The sequence below is a fragment of the Myotis daubentonii genome, chromosome X, assembly GCF_963259705.1.
Source record: "Myotis daubentonii chromosome X, mMyoDau2.1, whole genome shotgun sequence".
NCBI lineage: Eukaryota > Metazoa > Chordata > Mammalia > Chiroptera > Vespertilionidae > Myotis > Myotis daubentonii.
In genome coordinates this window covers 62,978,884-63,001,979 of record NC_081861.1, presented here as the reverse complement: position 1 = coordinate 63,001,979, position 23,096 = coordinate 62,978,884, and the positions used below count along the sequence as shown (strand labels likewise).

At 39.2% G+C, this 23,096-nt stretch overlaps 1 protein-coding gene across 5 annotated transcripts in view; it reads left to right on the top strand.

The window, feature by feature from the left end:
* Positions 1-23,096, top strand: part of DIAPH2 (diaphanous related formin 2) — a 936,081-nt gene that overhangs the window by 683,729 nt on the left and 229,256 nt on the right. For all 5 annotated transcript variants that reach the window (XM_059679396.1, XM_059679395.1, XM_059679394.1 and 2 more), the window contains one exon: positions 16,794-16,957. In XM_059679396.1, the coding sequence (XP_059535379.1) occupies positions 16,794-16,957 (164 nt within the window). The remainder of the gene's footprint in view (positions 1-16,793; positions 16,958-23,096) is intronic.

Genomic DNA, 23,096 nt, shown 5'->3' with positions numbered 1-23,096 from the left:
AATAACACATTGACATTGAAACATATATGATTCCTAAGATCATGTAATTTTTCGAGATGTCAGAAAAACCTAGAGACAGCAAACACATTAAAGATAGATTTGCAGTTCTAGTTTATATCCATGTCACAGACTGAACACTACTGAAGCTATTTTGTTATTGTTTGCTTTCCTCAAGCAGAAAAATTTCACAGGGCACATTTTTATCTTTCCAACAAAGGAAAGAAAAGAAAAAGAGTGCTTTATTTGAAAGGAAAGGCACTGCATTCTAATGGCTTTTTCTACATAAAGCATCTAACAATGTCTTTTAGAATTAAATAATGCAATTTCATATTGAAGACATACATGAAATTGATACTGGAAAAAAGCATTTATTAGTGACACAGTAAAATTAATAAATGCATACATATCTATACATATGCATACACACATCATAGGTACATACATACATACATACATATAAATGCCTATCTGTTTAGAGAAACTTACAAAATAGATGCGTTGCTAAAAAGCATAAGAAATGTCATGCAAAATAACAGATTTTTGTGAGAGAATTTCACTGTAGTAAGAGTAAAATTCTCCTAGTGGAAATTCTAGCCCAGGGTTGGTCCAGAATAGCTATTACTATATCGAATAAGTGCAGGGAAATGTTTGGCTGCCGTGAATAAGATATTAGTGCTCTTTATATCCTGAAATGCATTTGTTTTCAACCTTACAAAAAGTTTTAGTAAGTGAGAAAGAGTTTAGTATTATGGTTAGGGTTACATGATCATCTGAAGAATGGATTCTGATAAGAAGACAGATCTTGAAAACTTACAGAACTAGGAGTTGGAAACTTAATCTCAGAGTGGCCAGTAGCCCAGATTGAAAGGAAATAAGAGTCCTCACTAAGCAATTGGGTTAGGAATATATACAGTGGGGCCTTGACATACCCGTTTAATTCGTTCGGAGACTGAGCTCGTTAAGGAGCTCGTTAACTCAAATTACTCTATCAACTCAATGCAAAAAATCAGCAGAGAAAGCTGGTATCTCAAAAAACTCGTTAGTCGGGACACTCGTAAGTCAAGGCCCCACTGTAGTTGTGTTTCAATGCTATTGTTTGTTTTATAGTAACATATCTATCTTAGAGATAGTTTATTGTGGGTTAAATTCAGGATGAGGTTGCTGTGTACTTACTAGGCCCTTAACCCTGTTTTATAGTATATACAAAAACCATGCAAAATATATTTTACCTTCATCTTCTTTCAATCTAGAATAGGAAGACAATATAAACCTAAGTAACTGGCTTATAGAATCAAGTATATCTGTGAAAGAAATCCTAGCACCGTCATCACTGTTTCCCAAGACGTTAGTGCTTCCATTTAACCTGAATACATATAGAACCCAGTATTTTACAGTTGGAAGGAACCATATGGAATTTCCACTCTAGTTAGTCTATTTTCATTTCTCTGAGAAGTGAATCCTGCAGACCACCCTGTCCATGCAAAAAAGGGATTCAATCTCATGCCTCAGTTTATAGGTTACTAGAGGCCCAGTGATCCATGCACCAGCGAGGTCCGTCAGCCTGGTCTGCACCCTCTCACAATCCAGGACCCCTCAGGGGATGTTCCTGCGGGGATCGGGCCTACTGGCAGTGTGACATCCCCCCAAGGGATGTAGCAGTGCGTGAAGCAGCAGGCAGCCAGGGAGGAGCCCAAGCCAGGGCCTGGCACCACGCCACTCCTGCTCATCACAGCCCCACTGTGCCTGCCACTGCCACTAGGTAGTGCTGCTACGAAGGTGGGAGAGGCTCCTGCCCCCACAGCTGCGCTTGCTAGCCATGAGCCCAGCTTCTGGCTGAGCAGTGCTCCCGCTGCGGGAGTGCACTGACCACCAGGGGGCAGCTCCTACATTGAGTGTCTGCCTCCTGGTGGTCAGTGCACATCATAGCAACTGGTTGACTGGTCGTAAAGATTGCTTAGGCTTTTATATATAAAGATTCGAATGCAGAGTTGCCTCTTATTTGTATGAGTCACCTTGGTTTGGAAGATTATTCCCTTTTTGTTGCCACTCTTTGTCTCAATGGTGATTTTAGTTAAGGAATGATGAGCCAGGAATAATAAAGCATTATCAGCTGAATTTGAAACAACTTCTTGAATTGAAAATGTATGATTGGAAACTCTCTATAATTCACTATAATAATCTCCAAACCTGAAATGGGCATTTGAAAACAAATGCAGGAAAATGAGCAAAATAAGATGCTCAAACAATATGGAGAATTATTTTACAGGAAACTATCAATCCCAAATACCTAGATATTTATCCCAAAACAGCAGACATAGCAGAAGTACCTGGTGTAGTAAAAATTAAAAATAAAGCACACAATGATGAGAAACAATGATTCTCAGATCCTCACCATCAGCATTTATAACTAATTTCAGAACTATATACAGTTATTCTTGAATCTATAGTAATATATCTTAAACTCCTTCATACCCTACTTCCATCACTACCCAAAACAATAAAATGTAATTCCCCAGGGATATACCTTTGGCAAAATTCACACTGACTGCATATTTTGCTTCACTGATATTTTTAGTAAATGATCTTTTATGATCATTAGAAGCTGTTAGCACAGACTGCAAGATCTGATATTTTGTTCTCTTAGCTAAAGTTTGATTTCCAGAATATTCTATATTTGGGAGGAACGTATCAAGAACATACATATTCAGATGAAGGGCATGTTCATTGGAGCAATGAGTGTTAAGGTCGCATGGGTGTGGCCCTGTTCTGACCCAGAGCTGACTGGAGGAAGAGGAAGCCTTTGCTCCATTTTCCTTGTCTTTGCAGTTCTCGCTGTTGCCGCCCACACGATCTCCAAGGTACCACGGAGCCCACATATTTCCAACTGCCTGTTAGAAATGACCGCGCTTATGTTTCATAAATATCTCAAGCTCAGGGTGTTCAAAATTAGTTGTTATTCTCCCCCCCCAATAATCTTTCCTATCTTGTCTCCTAAGTTTTATTAAAAACTAGAGGCCCGGTGCACAAAAATTTGTGCACTCGGGGGGGAGGGGGGGGCCCTCAGCCCGGCCTGTGCCCTCTCGCAGCCTGGGACCCCTCGGGAGATAACGCCCTGCTGGCTTAGGCCTGCTCCCGGGTGGCAGAGGGCAGGCCCAATCCCTAGGTGCAGCTCCTGGTCGGGCTCAGAGCAGGGCCGATTGGGGAGTTGGGGCGCCGCCCCCTGTCATGCACAGAGCAGGGCGGATTGGGAGGTTGTGATGCCACCCTCAGTCACGCTCAGGGTAGGGCCAAATTGGGGGGTTGCGGTACCGCCCCCGTCACACTCAAGGCAGGGTCGATGGGGAGGTTGCAGCGCCACCCCCTTTCATGCACAGAGCAGGGCCAATTAGGGGATTGGGGTGCTGCCCCCTGTCACTCACAGAGCAGGGCCCATCGGGGGGGGGGCGGTTGGGGCTCCATACCCTGTCACGCACAGAGCAGGGCCCATCAGGGGGTTGAGGAGCTCCCCCTGTCACTCACAGAGCAGGGCAATAGGGGAGTTGGGGCACCGCCCCCTGTCACACACAGAGCTGCAGGGCTATCAGGGGGTTTGGGTGCTACCCCCTGTCACGCTGATCCTGGTGCCGGGAGGCCTCGCGGCTCCACTGATCCCGGTGCTGGGAGGCATATTACCCTTTTACTATATAGGATAGAGGCCTGGTGCATGGGTGGGGGCCAGCTGGTTTGCCCTGAAGGGTGTCCTGGATCAGGGTGGGGGTCCCCACTGGGGTGCCTGGCCAGTCTGGGTGAGGGGCTGAGGGCTGTTTTCAGGTTGGGACTGAAGCTCCCAACTGCTCCTTTTTTTCTTTTCTTTTTTTTTTTTATTCTGGGCCAGCTTTAGCTCTGAGGCTCCAGCTCTTAGGCATCCGCTGCTGAAAGCAGGCATCTGGTTTGTTTCAGTTCTATAATCGAAACTCTGTATCAATTCCAGCTCTGAGATCCCGGCTCGCTGAAAGCAGGTTTCTGGGGTTTTGTTTAACTTCTATATTTGTTACAATGTTTTTTAAACTGCAGGCTCAGAGGCCCACCACGCAGGCAGGGAACGTTGGTTTCCTCTATCATTGAAGCAAACAAGCCTCATGTTAGTTTCAAGCTGCCTGGCTGCCGGCCACCATCTTGGCTGGCAGTTAATTTGCATATCTCGCTAATTAGCCAATGGGAAGGGTAGCAGTCGTATGTCCAATTACCATGTTTCTCTTTTATTATATAGGATAAAGTATACAGGAAACACTCTGAGTCACACAGTCTAGAAAGCTCAAGTGGCATCCTCAAATCCTTCCCTCTCTCTAAATGCGGATATCTAGTTAGTCGCCATGTCATGGACTCTACCTTCTCCATATGTCTTATATCTACCCCTTCCTTTTTGTTCACAGTGCTACTCTGTTAGCTTCCTAGGTGTTCTCCCAGAGTGCATGGTCTCATTTCTCCAAACCACCCTTCCCAGTGTCGGCAGACTTAGATTCCTTAAGATCATATTATTTCTCTGTATAAAAATCATTGATTACTCATTGCCCACAAGCAGTGAGGTTTGAGAGTTCGTATACCATCTTAATAGGGGAAGATGAGAGGGGATGCAGGCCAATTAGAGGAGAGAGTAAAGGATTTTAGAACAGATGAATGTGCTCTTAGAAGAATAGATGAAGACATGGTGGCGTGTGACAGTTTGTCCCAGGGAGGAGATTTATGACAATTGAGTTCCTGTTGGAGGATATGTCTTTAAGCAAATAAGTGGAGTTCAGAGAAAGCCACTCCCTGCATTTGCTGTTTTCTCAAAGTGCCTTCAACTCAGAATAACCCTCATGCCCAAGAGGCATCTTCTAAGGTGGCCTGTTCTGCCACCATCACAGACTTGGGTATCCTCCTGAGTACCCAAACCGTGTTATCCCAGAATAGTAAATGGTTCTTGATAACTCTAGATACATTTACACCTTTGCTCACTCTATTCTCATTGTCTGAGGTGTCTTCTCTTTGGGTAGAAAAGTCCTTTTCATACTTCCAGATAGAAGTGGAAAATTACTTCCTTCTGAAACCTTTCCTAATAACCTCAGAGCCACTCGTTTCTATGTTTCCACGTATTTCTTGGATTCTTTTATGGAGCTTATTTACTTTACCACACACTTTTACTTATTTACCTTTTTGAACAGGAGATGCAGTGTAGCATGTGGGTTAAATTCATAGTTCTGTATGTGGGGGAGTGGGGAAGGGTACCCCGGTTCATATCCTGAATCCACCACTTACTATCGAGATGGCACTGAGATGTGACTTCCCTGAGGCTAATTTCATCATGTGTAAAATGGAGTTACTAATAGCATATATGCGTCATAGGACCATGGGGAGGGTTAAATAAGACAAGGCTTGTAAAGCATTTAGTTCCGTGTCTGGTTCATTGTAAGAGTTCAGTAAACATTAGTTCCTGCTACTGCTGCTCTGCTATTATTTATCTGTCTCCCAGCACTAGTTTATAAATTTAGTGAGGGTTAGGAGCCATGTCTTATCACTTTACTTTCTTTTTCTCTACTTAGTCTCTCAGTTTCTTATACATTGTTGGCCCATGATAAATGATGCTGAGAGCTGAATGTGAGGTAGGGCTGGCAGAAGGACTTGATCTAATTAACGTCTGTGTGTGCATACCATGAATATTAAATAATAATGCTGACATTCCAAAATATACACATCAATCTCAAAATCTTATAATCATGATTCTTCTGGTACTCGAAACACTATTTATTTCTGAGCACAATTATTTATATGTCAATCGCAGTAGTTATGTATTGCCTAATACCTGCTGTTTTTTTTACTGCCTTTGATTCTATATAACATTCTTAATAATTTATCAAATATACTTTAATTGGATATTTATATAGTATGTACTCTTCCCATCAGTAGTTAGGAACTAGCAAGTATTCTTACTGTCATTTGGATAGTATTCTACATTCCACTAGTCCTAGGGTGGTTTTTTGTTGTTATTAGTGTATGTTGTGGGTATGTATGTGTATTTTTTATTTATTTTATTTATTGTAATACTCACTTAAGGATATTTTTCATTGAATTTTTTTGAAAAAGAGAAAGGGGGAGAGAGAGAGTGAAACATCTATGTGAGAGAGAAATGTTGATCAGTTGCCTCTTGTAAACACCCCGACTGGGAATCAAACCCTCTACCTAGGTATGTGTCCTGTCCAGGAATGGAACATACAACCTTTTGGTGTATGGGATGATGCTTCAACCACCTGAGTCACCCGGCCAGGCCTCTGTGTATTAATTTAAGCTAAAATGTTGATGCCCTTGAGCAAAAGAAATCTGATCCTATTACTTCCCTATATAAAATTGTTCAATGACTTACATTTTTCTCATAAAAAATTTCAACATGCTCAGAAGACATATAGAATGTGGCCCCTCAGGAACCGTTTTCCTCCTGTCTCCCACTTACTCCACAGGCTCTAGAATTCCAGGCCTTTTTTCTCTTCTTTGGGTTCCTAGAATATTTAATATCCTTCGTCACTCCCCTACCAGTGCTCCTTCTCCTGGTTTCTCCCCTTTCAGGTCTCACTTTTTTTTTTTTTTTGTAACCCTCACCCAAGGATATGTTTTAGTGATTTTAGGGAGAGGAAGGGAGAGAGGGATCTGTTGTGAGAGAGAAACATCGATCGGTTGCCTTCCACATGTTCCCCAACGGGGTATTGAACTAAGCCAGCTATGTACACTTGTTAAAGGCATAAATAGAATGTATCGGGGACCAGCTACAATTAAAGAAATATTACTCATGCTCTGTTAACCTTGGTAGTTCTGTTCTGATTAGAGAAAGCACATTCTAACCTGGCTGAGAGTTGTACCCCTGGGGACATGGGAGCTAACATTGGAGTGCTGTCTGTCCTCCTTCTGGGAACTGCCTACCATTATGGAAAGATTTACAACCTGGTGGCTGAAATAATCTCAGGTGGTTGGAGCATCATCCCATACACCAAAAGGTTGTATGTTCCATTCCTGGACAGGACACATACCTAGGTAGAGGGTTTGATTCCCAGTCGGGGTGTTTACAAGAGGCAACTGATCAACATTTCTCTCTCACATAGATGTTTCACTCCTGGAGGCACCCGCTCTTTACAACTCCCTGCCCCTATTACCTGTAATCTGGTCCCGGGGTTCCCAGGGCACCTGGAGGCACTTGCCCTCTGTAACTCCCCCCACCCCAGCCCACATGACTTGTAACCTGTAATGATTATCCTGTGCCCACTTTCCCATACCTGTAATTCCTACTTCCCCATGTAATCTCGTCCTTCTTCCCAATATAAGCAGCTGGCTTTAGGGAGTGGGGGAGAGCAGAGCAGATTTTTGTGGATGACCTGCTGCTCTCCCATACTGCAGGCAGTATTGGAATAAACGCTCATATATGATTCAGTCCTGTCTCTCCTTAATTAGCTGAAGTAATGACAGGCAGCACAGAACACTTGGTTGTCTGGTTACACAATGACAGGCAATCAAACCACAACCTTTTGGTGTGCAGGATGATGCACCAACCAACTGCGCCAACCAGCCAGAGCATGTCTCACTTTTAATGTTTGATCCTTCAAGAGCCTTTACACCACTCATAGCCCACCACAGCCTCACAAGTCTAAGTTAGGTCTTCCAAATATATACTCTCTAACAACCTATTCTTTGCAATTAAATTTTTTGCATTTGTAATTTGAAAAAAAAATAAATTGATGTTTAGTGCATGTTTTCCCACTAAGCTGTAATCTCCATGAAAGCAGTGACCTGTGTGAATATTCACTGCTATGTCTTCAGCACCTAAAAGATAACTGAAACATAGGTGCTTAATGAATATGTTTGAATGAATGAATGAGTGAATGTAAAAATTATTGAGTTGGGTATCTAAGAATGCAAAGATACAGTCTGTCTTCAATGGAAGGGTAAAAATAAATGTACACAAAAGACACATGGAGTGAATAATGAAAGGGTAGAGAAAAGTAGCAGTGTTGAGTGTACCTCTTACCTCTAATAACCATCACTTTGTGGCTTTAACTGGAAGCTGATTTAAAAGCATTTTCTTTATACCCAGCTGCCTCAGACCATCTGTAGAAAAGTGGGGTCATTACAAAATAGTTTCATCTCTCTGGTAATAGAATTGCCTCCTATATGTTAAAAACTGGAAACTTTGTCTTAAAATCATTATTGACTATGCTATCTTTGTTATATTATTTAAATGTCCTATGCCTAGATTTTGTAATCTGATTTTTAATATAATTGTATAGTCAATGTCCTGAACTACTTTAAAGCACCAGGTATACCGGTTAATAATAATACGGATTTTTTATCAAAGAAAACACAATAATTTCAATAAAAATAGCAAAAGTGTTTTATTCAAAGTAATGTCCATCGCTAGTTAACATATCCCCCATCTTTCAGGTAATTTGTGGATACCGTCCCAATAGAACTTTTCTTGTTTTGAGGCAAACCATTCAGAGACCAAATTTTCCACTTCTTCGTACATTTTGAAGTGCTGCTTAGAAAGTGTGTGTGTGTGCTATCGATTGGAACAAGTGGTAATCTGAAGGAGTAAGGTCTGGTGAATACCGCAGATGGGTTAAAACTTCCCAGGCAAGATCTTTTAATGTGTCTTTAACAGGTTTTGAAGTGTGTGATGGTGCATCATCATGAAGCAAAATTACTTTGCCGTGTCTTCTGGCACATTCTGGTCATTTTACGATCACAGCGTGGTTCAAATTGATTATCTGTTGTCAGTAGCGATCAGTATTAATGGTTTCACCTGGTTTTAGAAGCTCATAATATACCACATCTTCCTGATTCCACCAAATGCAGAGCATTGTCTTCTTTCCGAAGCGTTTTGGCCTTGCAGTCGATGTTGATGGTTGACCTGGTCAACCCATGATTTTGTGCATTTGGGATTCTCAAAATAAATCCACTTTTCATCACCAGTAACAATTTGATGCAAAACAAAAACTTTCTTTCGTACCGTTGAAGCAACATTTTACTGATGACTTTTCCGTTTTCCATTTGTCTTTCATTCAGTTGATGTGGTACCCATTTTCCTTCCTTTAAAATCTTTCCCATTGCTTGTAAACTATTGGAAATTGTTTGCTGAGCAATGTTTAATCTTTCTGCAAGTTATTTTGGAGTTTGACACGCATGTTCATCCAATAATGCTTATAATTGTTGGTCTTCAAACTTTTTCGGTTGACCTGGACATTCTTTGTCTTTCACATTGAAATCATCACTTTTAAAGTGTTTAAACCAGCATTCACAAGTATCTTGAGACGGAGCATGTTCACCATAAGCTTCCCGAAGTATACAATAACTTTCAGTAGCACTTTTCTTCAAAATAAAGTAATGAATTAAACCTTCCCATAAATGCTTTTTTGACATGAAATTTGACATTTTTAAGCATAAAAATATCTATGATGTTAACACCTTCAGAAAATTTGACATATGAAGTTTTAAAGCTTGTTGTCAATACAACAAAATAGCATACATATCAAATCGCATATATATATCAACATATGTGTAACTCCATCTATTGAAAAAAATCCCCATCATTAACTGGTACACCTGGTATTGTGTTGAATCCAAATGCAAATCCTAATATATAAAAACCCTGGGTCCATCACATCTGCAACAGCCAGGAGGCTCAATCAACCAGAAGTCAGTCCTGCAGTCAGTGCTGTGTTGCCATGGTTATCCAGTGCTGACTGCTATGGCTGCAGGCACAGTGAATGCTGAGGGGGCTGCGAATCAGGCCCAGAGAGAGGCCTGAAGAGAGAAGCAGGGTCTGATCCATAGCCTCTGTGGCAGCTATTGATCAGCACTTGCCTCTCTCTTTAGCTCCGGGCCTGTTCAGCAGCCGCACCTTCATTTCTCTCCAGGCCTCCACTGGGGCTTCTGATCAGCCCCACCTTTCTGATCAGGCCTTGTTGATAGGCCCAGAGATGCTGACTGGCATAGAAACCAACCAGTCAGAACCAAATCTGGGTCAACTTGAGGAGCCAATGGCTGCTTAGGAGGCGGAGCTTTTGACGTTGACTGACATAGAAACCGACCAATCAGAACCAAATTGGCCAGCAGAGGAGAGCAGTTGGAGGAGAGATCAGGTCTGCAGGGAAGGGCAGTTGGGAGCAAGATCAGGCTGGCAGAGGAGGGCAGTTAGGGGTGATCAATCAGGCAGAGGCAGTTAGGGGTGATCAGGCTGGCAGGGAAGGGCAGTTGGGGCGATCAGGCTGGCAAGGGAGGGCAGTTGGGGGCAAGATCAGGCTTGCAGAGGAGGGCAGTATCAGGCCTAAACCAGCAGTCGGACATCCCCCGAGGGGTTCCAGATTGGAGAGGGTGCAGGCTGGGCTGAGGGACACCACCCCTAGTGCATGAATTTCATGCACCAGGCCTCTAGTTAATATATGAAGTCGATATTGTCCTTGTTATTGTTTCACATTTTAAAATACTTGTCAACTCATAACATAATGTATGATTTGGAAGTAAATTTCAACTACTTCAATATGCCCTACTATTAAGGTAAATTTTTTGAAATATGAATAACTTTTTACTAAAATGACATTTACAACTTAAAAGGAAAATTTACTATTTTATTTTTAGCACTGAGAGAAATCTTTTCTGGGAGGTTATGGAAAGAGGAAATGCTATCTGTATTCTTTAATAAATTATATATTTGTGACTTCCTTTTATTTAAATGAATAATTATGCCATGTTGCTAACTAACACTTGTGTGAAGGTTAAGTGGATCTCAAGTTGATTTTTCTTTCCATGTTCTTAATAATCCAGCAGTAATGATATTTAAAATTTCAAGGTTTTATTAAAGTCATAACTAATGTACTACCTACAAAGATGAGAAATTGTAAAACTGATCTCATTCAATTTGCTGTGAGATACATATAACAATTATTCTTTACATCAAAATGAAGTACAGTGATAAAGTTTTCTCTGCCTAGTATTTGAAGTAATACTTTGTAGGAGAGGAAAAAGTTTTCCTCAACCCTCTTAGGATCCCTAGTTGGGCCTAAAAATTAACCTGACAAAGATAGATTAACAGGAGAAAAACATACAAATTTATTGAATATAACCTTCACGCAACATGGCAGTCTTTATTAGGAAATAAAGACCCAAAGAAATTGTTAAGCCTGTGTATTTTTATGCTAGGGTTGATAAAGAGTGGAAAGTCATGGAAAGATATGGTAGGTCAAAGAAGAGGAGGTAAGTGTAGTAAACTGGGGTGAACTTTGCAAGGTCTGTTCCTTTGGATTCTTCTGGGTGTCCCTCCAAAAGGGCATCAGGATGGTCCTTTTCCCCCATACCAGGAAGCCGCCTCTCAGATGAGGGAAGGGTCAAGAAAAGGTCAAGAGTGACTTTCCTGCTTCTTCCGTTTCCTCATACTCCTTCAGCTTAAAATATTCTGTATGCCACAGTGCCATATTTCAGGGTCGCACATTCTGAGCCCCATCAGCTATTTTACCAGTTAGAGGACAAGGGTTACACCTACCTTCAACCAATTTATGGACAGGCATGTACAGTTACCAAAAATAGTCAAAAACAATATATAATACACCTAAAAGGACAAACAAAATAATTAACCTTCTATTTGAGTATATGCCTCTGGATGAATTACAGCTACTTCAGATTGAATTTTTTAAAATTGAGATTAATTGACATATAACACTATATTAGTTTCAGGTGTACTATGTATACACTGCAAAGCAATCACCATAAGTCCAGACACCATCTGTCACCATACAGAGTTACACATATTTTCTTGTTATGAGAACTTTTAAGATTTACTTTCTTAGCAACTTTCAAAGTTACAATATAGTATTATGGACTATAGTCACCATGTTATACATTACATCCCCATGATCTTTTTATATTATATATGGAAGTTTGTACCTCTTGATCCCCTTTACCCATTTCATCCAATCCCATCCCCCATCCCCTTGGTAACTACTAATCTGTTCTCTGTATCTGTGAGTTTTGTTTGTTCATTTATTTTGTTTTTAGATTTCACATATAAGTGAAATCATACATTAATAGTCTTTCTCTGACTAATTTCATTCTTCTTGATGACTGAGTAGTATTCTATTGCATGTACATATACATATATATACTATACATATATATACACTATATGTATACTATATATAAGACCACATCTCATATGTGTATCACATTTTCTTTAGCCATTGATTCATCCTTTCTCTTCCTCCTACAGAAAGGGAGACACCCTGACAAATGGATGACAAATGGAGATTTCCTTTATTTATTTATTTATATATATATATATATATATATATATATATATATATATATATATATATATATATATATATCTTCCTGTCAAAAGGATAACTTTTACTCTTTTTGGAAATTTTCCTGTCTCTGCTGTTTCTCTATCAGCTCAAAATACTCTATGCCAAAGAGGCATAATTTGGTATGGTATATTCTACAACACTTCACTACATTCTAACTCTAGATGGGTGAGTGCTGTTTACCCAGTTTCCACAATGCTAAAATGTGAATAGTGGTATTTTTCTGCCTCTTTGATAAGGTTGTGCTGGCAGCAAAACGGCACCAAGTGTTAGACCGGACCTTGATTCAGGAACCTTGGTACTTGAGTTCTGCGTAAGAAAGAATTCAGAGTCAAGACTCAAACTATAAGAGAAAGTTTATTTAGAAAGTCACAGAGGTAGAAGAAGTGAATCATAGAATAAATGGGCTCAGGAAACAAGTTATAGGGGCAAAGGAAGGTCCCTTGGAGCTTAGGAGAAAAGGCAAGGAAACACCCCTCCAGGGAGGTGGTGGGGAAAGGCCCTGTTGTGCTCCATAGAGAGAACCAAAGAGGTTCCTCCATCTTGAGGGTATTTATCTTGAAATCTCAAGGGAGGTTTCCAATAGAATATTCATCACCTTTCCTGGTGTCCTCTCAGGGTCATGGTCTCTACTGATTGGTTGGTGCCAGGGCAAGAGGTCAGTATTTAATGCAGTTGGTCCTGAGGCAGCCATAGTTGCTTGTTTGATTTTGCTGCTTTTCCAGGCTTGGTGCTGAAATACCACTGAGGCCTAGATGTATTAGATGCGGGCCAGAATCTCATTGTCCTGGGGACTTAATGCTTAAGGGCTATTCTCTGCCCCCCTCATTTGGTTCCCCTCTAACAGAGTCTAACTCTCATGACTAGCAATGTGCCAGGGGAGGAAAGGTCAGGGGAGGGTCTGAAGCCTATGACAAGAGATATGCTAGAGGAGGAAAGGTTACCCTGGAAGAGAGATCCTTGTTTTCCCAGTTTTGTCCGTTGCTAGGCACCTGGGGCTCTCTGCCCTGGTGACCTTCAGTACCTGGCCTGTTGTCCTTGCTCTGCTCATATCTGTCTGACTGCCTACCACTGTTGTTATCAAGAATATGGGACATAGCCCTAACCAGTTTGGCTCAGTGGATAGAGGGTCAGCCTGCGGACTGAAGGGTCCCGGGTTCGATTCCAATCCAGGGCATGTACCTTGGTTGCAGGCACATCCCCAGTAAAGGGTATGCAGGAGGCAGCTGATCGATGTTTCTCTCTCATCAATGTTTCTAACTCTCTATCCCTCTCCCTTCCTCTCTGTAAAAAATTAATAAAATATGTATTATTACAAATTATAAAAATATGGGACATAATGGAAGGAAAAATATATCTTAAATAATAAAGTCCTATACAAAAGCAAATTGTTGATGGTGGAATTATTTGCAATATTAGATTATAAACCACTTCAGAATCTGGATTAGGCTTTAATGATCATTGTATCCATCATGATGCTTAGCATAGTACTAACCAGGATTTTCTATTTAGTAGCTGCTCATAAATAAATAAATAAATACATACATACATACATACATACATACAAAACAAAACAAACCACTTTCCTTACTGACATAAGGGATGAAAGGAATGGTATCTAGTTCTTTTTCTCCTCCTGTCCCAGGTGGGATGTGGTGACATAGTTGCAATTACAAATGGTTTCCATACTGACTCATGTTGGTTCTCCCTTTTACTACTACAAAGTAATCAGTTTGAGGATAAGTAAAGGACTTGCAAATTGGGCTGTTTTCCATTTGTTATTTATAAGATAAAGCATTCCTAGAATTTTTCAAATTGTCTCACTTTGGTTCACAGACAGAATTTCTGAAATCAGTTTTTGTTCTAGGAGAACAGATTTATGAAATTGTATATCACTACATAGACATATTTTAGCTGGTGAAAAATTATGTTATGATAAATGGGAAACATGCACTACTTTGCCTTTTTTATCTTTTACTTGTGCTTGGTGTTGTACAGATGTTGAGCCTTCTGAAATATATAGTTTTGTACTTTGCATTGCAAATAGAGTACAAGTAAGTGACCTTTGCAAAGTGTTTCTGTGTAGAAAGTCTCTGGCGTGGGTCGATTTTATTTAGGGAAGATAGACTAGAGAACAAGTATCTAACTTTCATTCTGTGCTAAGAAATGAAGAGTATTGTCTTATTTCTGCAACTCTTAAATAGTTTAATACTTTCTTAAAAATAAAAATATAAATATATGGTGATATTCTCAGAGGGGAAACCAGAATATGTATATAGCAGTACCTATAACCCTTTGTTGATAACATTTTTTTAAAAAAAATTAGATTAAGTCAGAAATGTATTCTTTCAGGTCCATTGGACTTGAGGGTTAAAAGATTTAATGTCACTTAGCACAGATGAGGTTATTGAGTTGCCAATGTGAATGCTAATACTTAGGTAGCATAAGAAAGAACATGGGTAGGGGTCATCTCACTTTTTAAATCATGTTGTGTTCCCTAAGTGTCAGCTGCAAAGTAATTTACCAGAAATGGTCTGATTTCCCCATTGACTTCCATTGTACAACTAGAGCTCTGTTCCCATGGAAAATAAATTTGGCCCCAGGTTATAATAAAACACACTGAAAATTTCAGAAAATCGTATAAAATCAAGTATTTCAAGACACAATTATCAGTATCTGATAACATAATACAGATACAAAATATTAATATACTGTGGTGGATCTTAAAATCACATGCCCCCAAACTGTGCTGTTCTTCTTTTACAATGCTAAGTCTGTTCCCTTTCTATTTAGAAACATCTTAACTTCTGTTTCACTATTGATTTTTTATAGATTTAACTAGAATTTTAGAAGGTGGACTTGGTTTCCTGTATTATTCAGGGCTAGCGTGCTTACCTTTCTCTGAAGCATTCTTATCCGTTAACATTCAAAGGAGCCCTAACTGGTTTGGCTCAGTGGATAGAGCGTAGGCCTGCGAACTCAAGGGTCCCAGGTTCGATTCCGGTCAAGGGCATGTACCTTGGTTGCAGGTACATCCCCAGTAGGGGGTGTGCAGGAGGCAGCTAATCAATGTTTCTAACTCTCTATCCCTCTCCCTTCCTCTCTGTAAAAAATCAATAAAATATATATATTAAAAAAAAATTCAAAGGAAGTGCTCCAACATGTTCACAGTATTTGCTTCTGTTTGTTGAAAATTTGCTTACTTATTTAAGCTTTTATATTTCTAAGTCTTCTAAAGAGAGAGTTTTCTATAAATATACCTACTATAATCAGGAAAATAGTATTATAATTTATTTTTATAAGTATAAATTTAGGTATAATGAGATACCTTTAGTTGGACACCGTTAAATATATGGTTTATTTAATGCTTTGATACTGGTGGTTGTTATTACTTTTTGATAACATTTGTAAAACAATGATGTAATTAATTTCTGAATAAGTAGCTTTTGTGGAGTGTACTGCTGAGAGTGTAATCCTGGACTGGCAGCCTCAGCGTCACCTGGGAACTTGTTAGAGATTATAATGCTCAGGCCCCTGGGCTCAGGCTCAGCAAACAGCAATCTGGCTTTTAATAAGCCCTTGGAGTGGTTAAGGTTATAGAACTACAGCAGAATCTCTCTCACTGTCTCTTGCTTGCTCCCTCTCCCTCTCCCTTCCACTCCTCATGAGGGACACACACACACACACACACACACACACACACACACACACACACGGTTACATATAACAATCTTATATAGAATTTGCTATCTATATGGAAATGTGCATTAAGAATGGTGAATCTATACTTTCTAAGTTTTTTGTTGTTGCTTATTTCTACTGTATGCTGTTCATAAAAAATATGACGTAGTTTGTGGATATGTATTTTGATTTAGCAAACATGTTCAGCACGGTTATACATTAAATATAATTTATAGTTTCAAAACTCATTAACCAATATAATGACAACAGCAACTGCTTATGGACTGAATTGGATCTGCCCAGAAATCATATGCTGAAGCCCTAACCACCAGAACCTCAGAATGTGACTGTTTGGAGATAAGGCCTTTAAAGAGGAGATTTTGTTCAAATGCCGTTCTAAGGGGGTGCCCCTGTGACTGCTGTCCTCATAAGAAGAGGAGATTAGGACACAGACAACACAGAAGGACCACTGTGTGAGGACACAGCAAGAAGATCACCATCTACAACAAGCCAAGAAGTGAGGCCACAGAAGAAATCAAACTTGCCAACATCTTGATATTGGACTTCCAGCCTCCAGAGATGTGAGAAAACAGATTTCTGTAGTTTATGCTGCCCAGACTGTGGCATTTTATCATGGCAACCCTAGCAAACTAATACATAAGTATTTATAGAAATGATGGTATAATTCAATCTTAACATCTAATGATTGCCTTTGAGGTACTATTGGATCATATTCCTTAACAGAACCCTACAGCTTTACAAAGATCGCCAGAGAGCAGTATGACAAACTGTCCACCATGCACAGCAACATGGTCAAGCTCTATGAGAATCTTGGAGACTACTTTATTTTTGACTCTAAGACAGTGAGCATAGAAGAGTTTTTTGGTGACCTCAACAACTTCCGAACTTTGTTTCTGGTGAGTAATATATCTTGAAGCATTGCAAGGCCTGATGCTTTTGTTTTTAAATAATTTCTTCTATTGGCATTTCATATAACTATTGACCATATTGATTTCATGTTATAGCCCTTTAGCAGAAATTGATAGATATTTTATACCTGTGGCATAGATGAAAATTGTTGGCTGGCTTAATGTGTAATGGAGAACTGCATGAATTATCTTAAACTTTAGGTATACATGGGAATTTTTCTCCTGAAATTTTATCTTATATAATAAAAGGATAATATGCAAATTGACCAAATGGTGGAACGACCAGTTGCTATGACACACACTGACCACCAGGGGGCAGACGCTCAACAGAGGAGCTGCCCCTGGTGGTCAGTGCACTCCAATAGGGGGAGTGCTGCTCAGCCAGAAGCCAGGAGAGCACAGCAGCGGTGGCAAGAGCCTCTCCCGCTTCCAAGGCAGCGCTAAGGAGCAGCGAACTGAACAGTAAGGAGCAGCGATCAGGTGGGCGGCGAGGAGTGAGGGCTCACAGACTGTGAGAGGGATGTCCGACTGCCGGCTTGAGTGGGCCTAAGCTGGCAGGCAGACATCCCCAGAGGGGTCCCGGACTACACAAGGGCGCAGGCTGGGCTGAGGGACGTCTCCCACCCCCCAAGTGCACAAATTTTCATGCACCGGGCCTCTAGTAGAAAATAAATGAATAGGTACGGAAATGACCCTGATTTTTATAAGGCATAATATTATCATTTGATATAGCTTAAAACTCATATCTAAAATAATCATTCAGTTAATACATTAAAATGATGTAATTGATGAACAAGTTTCTTTTATAGTCTAGATGACTGATTCCAAATTGGACTGTGTAAATGACCTTGAATGCCTAAAGTTTCTTCCAGAATATGGGCTCTTGTTTCAAACTGTAATTCTTGGGGTAACAGTAAATATTAGCATTAATTGAAGGGGAGGCAATCAGGGTGCAGTTACAATGTTAGAGGAAAACAAAAGCTTTGCTGTATAAATGCTATGGAACTACTTCTCTGCATCCAGCCAAGGAGTAGAAGAATACAGACTGTGGTTATGATAGAAAAGAAAGTTATGCACAATAGTTGATATCAAAAAGGCAAAGGTCCATCTATTTTAAAGAAAGAATTCTAGCAATTATCCCAGCATTAAGACCAATTAGCAAACTAATTATTGCAGTTCAAGATATGTTTCTATCTCCAAAGCAGTTATTTGCTAAATAAGGCTAGCTCTCTTAATTCATGGTGAAATCGTTTGATTTGAGTGTGTTTTGTACAAACTGTGAGATATATGTTTGTGAAAAGCATTTGCGTGCATCTACTGCCTTAAGGCATATGACCCAGAGCACACCCCACCTTTGGTAATGGAAACTAAACCAAAAACTTTTTTGTAAATCCTTACCCCTGGGACATTTTTTCCATTGATTTCTGGAAAGAGTGCAAGGGAGGGAGGATGGGAAGAGAGAGAAACATTGATGTGAAAGAGACACATCTATTGGTTGCCTCCCACATGCGCCCTGACCCAAAAAAATTTTATAGATATGATAATTTGTCTTCCTTTTTTGCTAAGAATATTAGCTTATTTTGACATTTGGTCTTTGCCCCTTAATAGACACACTTTTTTTTATTTTTTTTTTTACTTTTTAGCTGGCCAATAAGTAGTAAAATGTGTTCTACTGGTAATGAGTAATTAAACTATTTTCAAAACTTAAAAGTCATAAATTTGACATGGACATGTGCACACCGAGGTTATATCTACCTAGATTATTTTCAAAAAGAAAAACAAAGCATGTTGAAAGGAATGGGGACTAGAAAAGTTGACACATTGAAAAGTCCAATGGATTGTTTTTATAGCATCAATGCCATGTGCCTTGTCTTAACATGAATCTTAAAACAATGTCTGTGTCCCCTCCCCCCACACCTCTCCAATATACAGACACAGAGTAGAATTTGGGGTACTTCTCCCATGTTGCAGCATTTGATGAAGGACAATTTCTGTGTGATAGCCTGTTTAGTCATATTAGAAAGATGCTTAGAAGACTTGCTAAGAATTATAGTTGTAGTACTTCTCAATCATAACTTATTTTAAAAATGTAAGGATATCATTGTTAAGAAGACCTGATTCTGTGTCCTTATGCTGTAAGTAACAAGCTATGTGACTGTAGATTAGTCGTTTATCTTATCTAGCTATTTGTTTATTTATTTGTTTATTCATTTAGTATAAGAAGGGATTATACTTCTGACCTCTAAGAACTTTATCTTCTTTATTAGTCTATGAGTCATGGTTGGAATTTCAGCGAGAGAGTCAAGTATGTATATGTACTGGCTTCACTTTGCATGCAGCTTGAGTACAAGGAAATAATTTGTCATAGATCATTCTCATTGTGAATAAGTTGACATTCTGAAGTCTGGTTTTGTGTGCATTTAACTTCTTAAGAACCTGCTAAGATTGAGATTGAAGCTTTCAAAACAGGTAACCAACTGCTACCCTGTGTCCTGGCCAGCCATTGCCATCTCTCTGACAGAATACTACTGCTATCACTTCTGTCTACAAATATTTATCGACTGGCTCACATAAGAACTAGGCGTGCAGTTAATCAGCTGTTTTGAACTTGGGTTGGTCATATAACCTCTCTGGGTATTGGTTTCCTCACCTGCAAAATATGAATGATAATTCCTGCCATGCCTTCCTCACCACTGTGTGAAAACACCATGCAGCCCATGCTATGCAGATGAAGAGTATTATTGGCCATTCTTTATCCATTCATTCGGTTATTAAATATTGAGGACTAACTTGATTTTGGTAGTGCTTTAGTTTAGAGATAAAAAGAAGAGAATAGTCTCTCTACATAGAGGGAGACAGACAAGTAAATGCAATATAATTTGATAGGTGCTGCCATAGGAATATGTCAGGGCACTATAATAATACTAAGGAGGAACTGCCTAACCTTTCCTGAGTTGGCCAGGGAAGCCTTCATAGAGAAAGTGACATTTGGGCAGAGTCTGGAAAAATCCATAGCAATTTGACAAGCAGACTTTGACAAGCAGATTTAAGGGTTTTACACCTGACCTATAAGCCGAACACTCCTAAATCAACATCACCAACTTCAGTCAATCATTTGTGCCCACCATGTTCCTGTTTCGTAGTGAGCTTAAAGTGATTTCATTCTCCCAGTGGAGGGAAAACCCCTGAAAGAGAGACAAAAATTGTAATCGCCAGAAGTTCCCATTTTCTTAGTGCTTTGTGTGTTTGGCCTCAGGGGTCTTAGCGCTAAAAGCATATTGGACTATAGATGGAAGCAATAAAATACCGGTAGTGCTGAGAAGAAAATAATAAGCGTTCTGATTCATGTGCTACCAAAAATTACTTCCAAATGAGCTCAGAGTTTCATTTTAGAAGATCTATTTGGCATGTGTAGCATAAACAAAATGCACATACAAAAACATCTTCCTCAAAGAGATATCCTTGAAAGGATGGGGGAAATGAAATTAAATAGTGGATTGACATTACAGATTTAAGACCTTTTTCAAAATAATCACATTCAAATTAATGAAAGCAAGATTGGGTAATCTCCATGAGCTGCTGTTCTATTCTTTATTCACATGATTAATATTATTCAACTAATGAGGATATGAAAGATATTCAAGATGAATGTCCCATATATTGGCATGAAGATATATGTAATTGGAAATATTTCTCAATTCAGAGTTAAGTCTCTCTTTCCAGTTAGCTTCTCTGAGATCATCAGAGTTGAAAACACTACTTATAATATAAGCAAGATTAATTAAGAATCCCTAAATTTAGATTGAATATTTTGTGGAAGGAAATAAAATTCCATATTTATGTAATGTCTAGACATCTTTTTTGCTATTCTTCTTTATGCTTTAGTCATTCTACTAGTTCAAATAGTTGACTGCACAATCTTTCTTCTTTTGAGATATTTTGAATAGAATATTCGAATCAGTGAACCTTCTGTGTTTTGCCACCATGCAGTCTCTTTCTTACGCATAAAAATTAATTTCAGCTTTTGAGATAGTGTTCAAGGCAAGTATTGTGTTTTAATAACTTTCATAGCTCCAAATAAATTATAGAAATTTTTTTTCTGTTTTAAATCCATCAGTTTCCTGCTGATTCTGTGTGTTTTTGTTTTGTATTTAAAGAATAATATGTTACCTAGGCACTCAATAAATATTTCTTGTGTGTATGTTCTCATTCTATATCTCATACACTAGAAATATAGGAAAAAGGCTTTATAGAATTAGATTCATTGACATAACTAAAGAAGAACATGTTATCATTACTATTAGTCATGCTTGAAGTTTTCCCCTCAACTAAATAGGTATCTGCTACTGTTCATTTGATAAACTTTAATATTTTTTTAATCAGGACTTTTCTTTAACAATTTTTGAACAGCTCTTAGAGGACCATTAAAGTGACAGTGTTAGGAGACTAAGTGGTATCTATAAATCACGGCATTTTATTCCATTGTTCCAGTCTTGCTGCTTCTACCTCCTGAGTACCCTTTCAATCCATCCATTTCCTGCAAGCCACAGATGCGATTTCAGTTCTGGGCCTCCATCTCTTAGCTGGACTATTACAACAATGTTCTGACTGGTATCTGTGTCCACTTCTCTGACCATTTCTAATTTGGGATCCATTCACCACCTTTTATAGTCAGAGTGAGATCAACCAAAGAACTTGTATGCATATATACATAGCCCATGGGCACAGTCAATAGAGAGGTGAAGGCCTGGGGTGTGGCAGGGGGCTGGGTAGAGGGGAGAAATGGGGGACATCTATAATACTCTAATAAATTTAAAACAATTAAAGAAAAAAACTGACAAAATAGCCTTAATTCCATGACTTAAAATTCTTTAATGACTTCCCTGTGGCCTCAGGATAAAATCTAAACTGTTTAAAATTAAAGTGGTTTACAAAATCAAAAGAACTGTGGTTACTTAAAGGCCAGACCATCTGAGGTTGGTTGAATGAGCCATAATCACTTCGCATGGGCTCTCCTCCCAGACTGGGACAAGTCAGGTATGGAAAGTGGAAGCCACAGAACAACATGACAGCAAGTGCCCAAGAGGACTGGAGCCTCTTAGAATAGAGAGAAACTTTGAGAGTGCAGTATCAAAATTAAATGAAGTCTCCGAAGCAAATGTGTGATTGTCACTATGCCTTAACTGCTCCCCTAGCTAGTATGGCATGGGGAGTTATGACAAGCGAGGTCACTTTAATTCTCAGCGATGTGCTTCCTTCCATCTTAAGTAATTGTTCTTTTAAAATCGAAACTAGTCTGAGAGCTCCTTGTGTTGGCTTATGGAGATACTTAATTTTGAGACACTCGCATCTCCCTGTAGCCATCTTCCTCTTTATAAGGCCTCAATCATGTCCAAATCAAACAATAATTGGAAAGCCAAAGTGAGCATCTGCATTTAGTTAGACTCAAAAGACTAAAATGATAATATACAGAACATTTTCTTCATTCATTAAACGCAGTTTGCTTTTAAAGAAATTAGGATGAATTTTTGCATCAAAAGATTGCATATGTAATTCCTGATCCAAGAAGACGAAGTTATTTTGACACATTTTAAACCTTCAATTCACAAAGCACTTAACATTTAAAGGAAACCTTAGTGCAATATTATAAAAAGTGTGGACACACATAAGAAACCAAATATATTCTTTAACAAAGAGACTTAACCAATCATATAAACTCTGTTATCTAGAATTCCATCATCCAAAATCTCTATTAGATGCCTCATAAATGGACACATCTCTGCTTTGCCAATGAAATGGTAATATTATGATAATGCCCAGGAGAAACTGCAAAGACCCTGCTGTGCCTCTTGAATAGTATAGTTTTATTTATAAGTTAAATGTCTCCAGGTCTCATCACCTGTGATAGCAATAATCCAAATGTCCCAAATTATCTCTCCTCTACCCTCCCTGGCTGGACTCAAGCTCCTGCAAAGTGTCAACTCCCAGAAGTACATCTGAAGTCCTCTCCTGTGGGCTCCAAAGCGTGTCAACTATAAAAATATCAGTCACCTCCTGATATTTTCCCACAAGAATTTGAGTGCCTGTTATTCTAGGGTGATGAGAATATAACATTGAACAAAAACAG